The 2,446-nt window shown below is 23.3% G+C and overlaps 1 protein-coding gene across 1 annotated transcript in view; it reads left to right on the top strand.

The window, feature by feature from the left end:
- Nucleotides 1–466: 466 nt before the first annotated feature.
- The window catches only part of LOC126898382 (uncharacterized), a gene marked incomplete at its 5' end in the record, with an annotated part of 5,797 nt that continues 3,817 nt past the window's right edge, over nucleotides 467–2,446 (top strand). Inside the window, 1 exon segment of the mRNA XM_050672360.1 lies at nucleotides 467–565. Within this exon segment, the coding sequence (XP_050528317.1) occupies nucleotides 467–565 (99 nt within the window).

The raw sequence follows: 2,446 nt of genomic DNA, 5'->3' as shown, positions 1-2,446 counted from the left end.
TTATAGCTAAATTATTTGGTAAATGTAATTTAAATTAATATATTAATACATAAAAATAGTTCTATTAAAATTTTAAATTAACATTAATTTATTTTTTTTTTACTTTAAAAAATATGTTATTCTGACTTTAGTAAATTACTTAAACACAACTGAAGTAATATTTAAATGAAAAAAAATATTTACATATTTATAGTTATAAAATAATATATAATAGTGCATTCAGTTAATATTTTTGATTTTCTACTAAAAAAAATACGACAATAATATCGTATATTTTAAAATGTATTTCTTATACATTTATTCTTTTACATTTATTTGCGTTATTAATTGCAACATCAGCATAGATGAAAAAATTGTAAAGTTAAACAGTCTTGTGAGTAATCCTCATTGGTTTAAAAATCGCATACTACCCACTGAACATATTAATGGAGAGTGCCGCAAAATTCCGTTCAATGAATTATTTTCAAAAACAAATGGTGCAGTATTTACTAATGAAAATTATTCAATTAAAATGAAACGTTTCCATACTATGTTGAGCTGTTCTTTTGCTTTAGGTTTAGATCATGTCGCTAAATTAATGCATGATTTATGGAATTACTGTTATAGGATTTCTAAACCTGAAGAAAAATGTTCTTCTGAAAAAAGATGTTCTTCTGAAGAAAGTGATGATGGTTCTAGTGAAGAATTTAATGTTACAGAATACTGTAATAATAAAAAAATTAATTGTTTAGATCCTAGTGGACCTGCCCTAATACGACAAATACTTTCATATTTTATACTATCTGCAGACACCGAAGAAGAAGCATGTATTTTACCAGCTTTAGATATCATGGCACAATTTGCAAACAATACATTTTTAACTGATTCTTCTATAGATGAAAAAATGTCGAAAATGAAAACTATCTTAGCTGATTTTATAAATAATAATTGTTGGGTTAATGTAAATAATACATTTTCCAAATCAATAATATTTTATGAGATTTTTGAAACAAATAATTGTGAAAATAATACTACAAATGTACAAGCAAAAGAATTAGTAAGATTGAAGAAATATTTTATGAAAATAAATGAAGAATTCAATTTTGAAAAATTTATAAAAATTCAACCTTAATTTATTATCAAGAATAATTTCATGGTTAATTTAATTATTAGATCCTTTTAAATATCTTAGTTGTTAGAAACAATAAAATTAAATGATGTTATTTTTAATTGTTAGACTAGTATAAAATCAATTATTTATTGGTGTTTGCACATATTTTATTAAAAAAAAATTCAAGATTTATTTCTTATTATTATGATTATTACTGTAATTAGTTACGATTTGTCGAAAATAATAAAAAAAAATATAGATGTGTTAAAAAAAAATAGTAATTTCTTTTAAACCATATTCATTTCGAATCCAAAGTAAATTATATGTGACTTGTATCAAAACTTATTTAAGATAAAATGCAATTTTGTGATGGTTAGGACGTGGATAAGGTAGTGCTGCGCTCTATGTGCGATAACTATACTTGCGAGCAGCGATGCTCACGCTTTCTTATCCTTGTTAGGTTATGTTTTTATTTTGTACCAAGATGGTAATTTTTAAGTGTTAAACATAATTTTCGGTCAACATTTCCAAATGTGGTTAAAATTTTTCGGAAACAATGTAATTAGCAAGATCTCTTTCAATATTTAAATTTGTAAAACTTTGGTGCAACAAGCTGCTTTGTAACCAGTTTTTCAACATCCTCAATGAGGAAAAACTTTGATCACACGTCGCAGAATTAACCAGTATAGTTAGGTAGGAACCTGTATTAACTTGTATACATTAGAAAATATTTCTTTATTTTTATATTTCTTTTATTTCATCTTTATAGTTTTGTAAGCAATTCTTTGCTACTAGCTGATTTTAAGCATTCGGTGTTTGAATTTATTAAAAAAGTTCCACGATATCCTATTTTCTTATTTATATTCTGATTACAAGTTTTAAGTTTTAGAAGTGTAATATATGAATAAATATACAAGGGAAATGATTTTATTTAAAAAAAAGCATGTGGCATAAAAGAAAAATATAAATAGTACTTATCTTAAAAAAATTATAATGATCCATACATTTTTCAAAAAATTATAACATTATAAAGTTAAAAATATAAGAAGTTAATATAAGAATTTTTTTACAAAAATCATATTTGATGTCCGTTTTCACTATGAAAATCATACAAAGTCCAAAATTTTTTTTTTTATAATAAAGTGCATTACATTATCTTTAATTTAAGATATATATAAAAGTGTGCAGACTTTCCGGAACACTTTAAAAAGTTAAAGTGTAAAATTAATTTTTTGTGAAAAAATTGTAATTTTAAATCCCCCCTATGGGCAGATAAATAGTCAGATTTATAAAAAATTATACTAAATGATAGGTAAAAACATCAAGCATCTATAAAAAAAAAAAAATTATTGATCC

The sequence above is a fragment of the Daktulosphaira vitifoliae genome, unplaced genomic scaffold (genome assembly GCF_025091365.1).
Source record: "Daktulosphaira vitifoliae isolate Bord-2020 unplaced genomic scaffold, ASM2509136v1 Scaffold_2, whole genome shotgun sequence".
In the NCBI taxonomy this organism is placed as follows: domain Eukaryota; kingdom Metazoa; phylum Arthropoda; class Insecta; order Hemiptera; family Phylloxeridae; genus Daktulosphaira; species Daktulosphaira vitifoliae.
The sequence above is the reverse complement of the archived record's forward strand: the minus strand, read 5'-3'. Positions and strand labels throughout refer to the sequence as shown.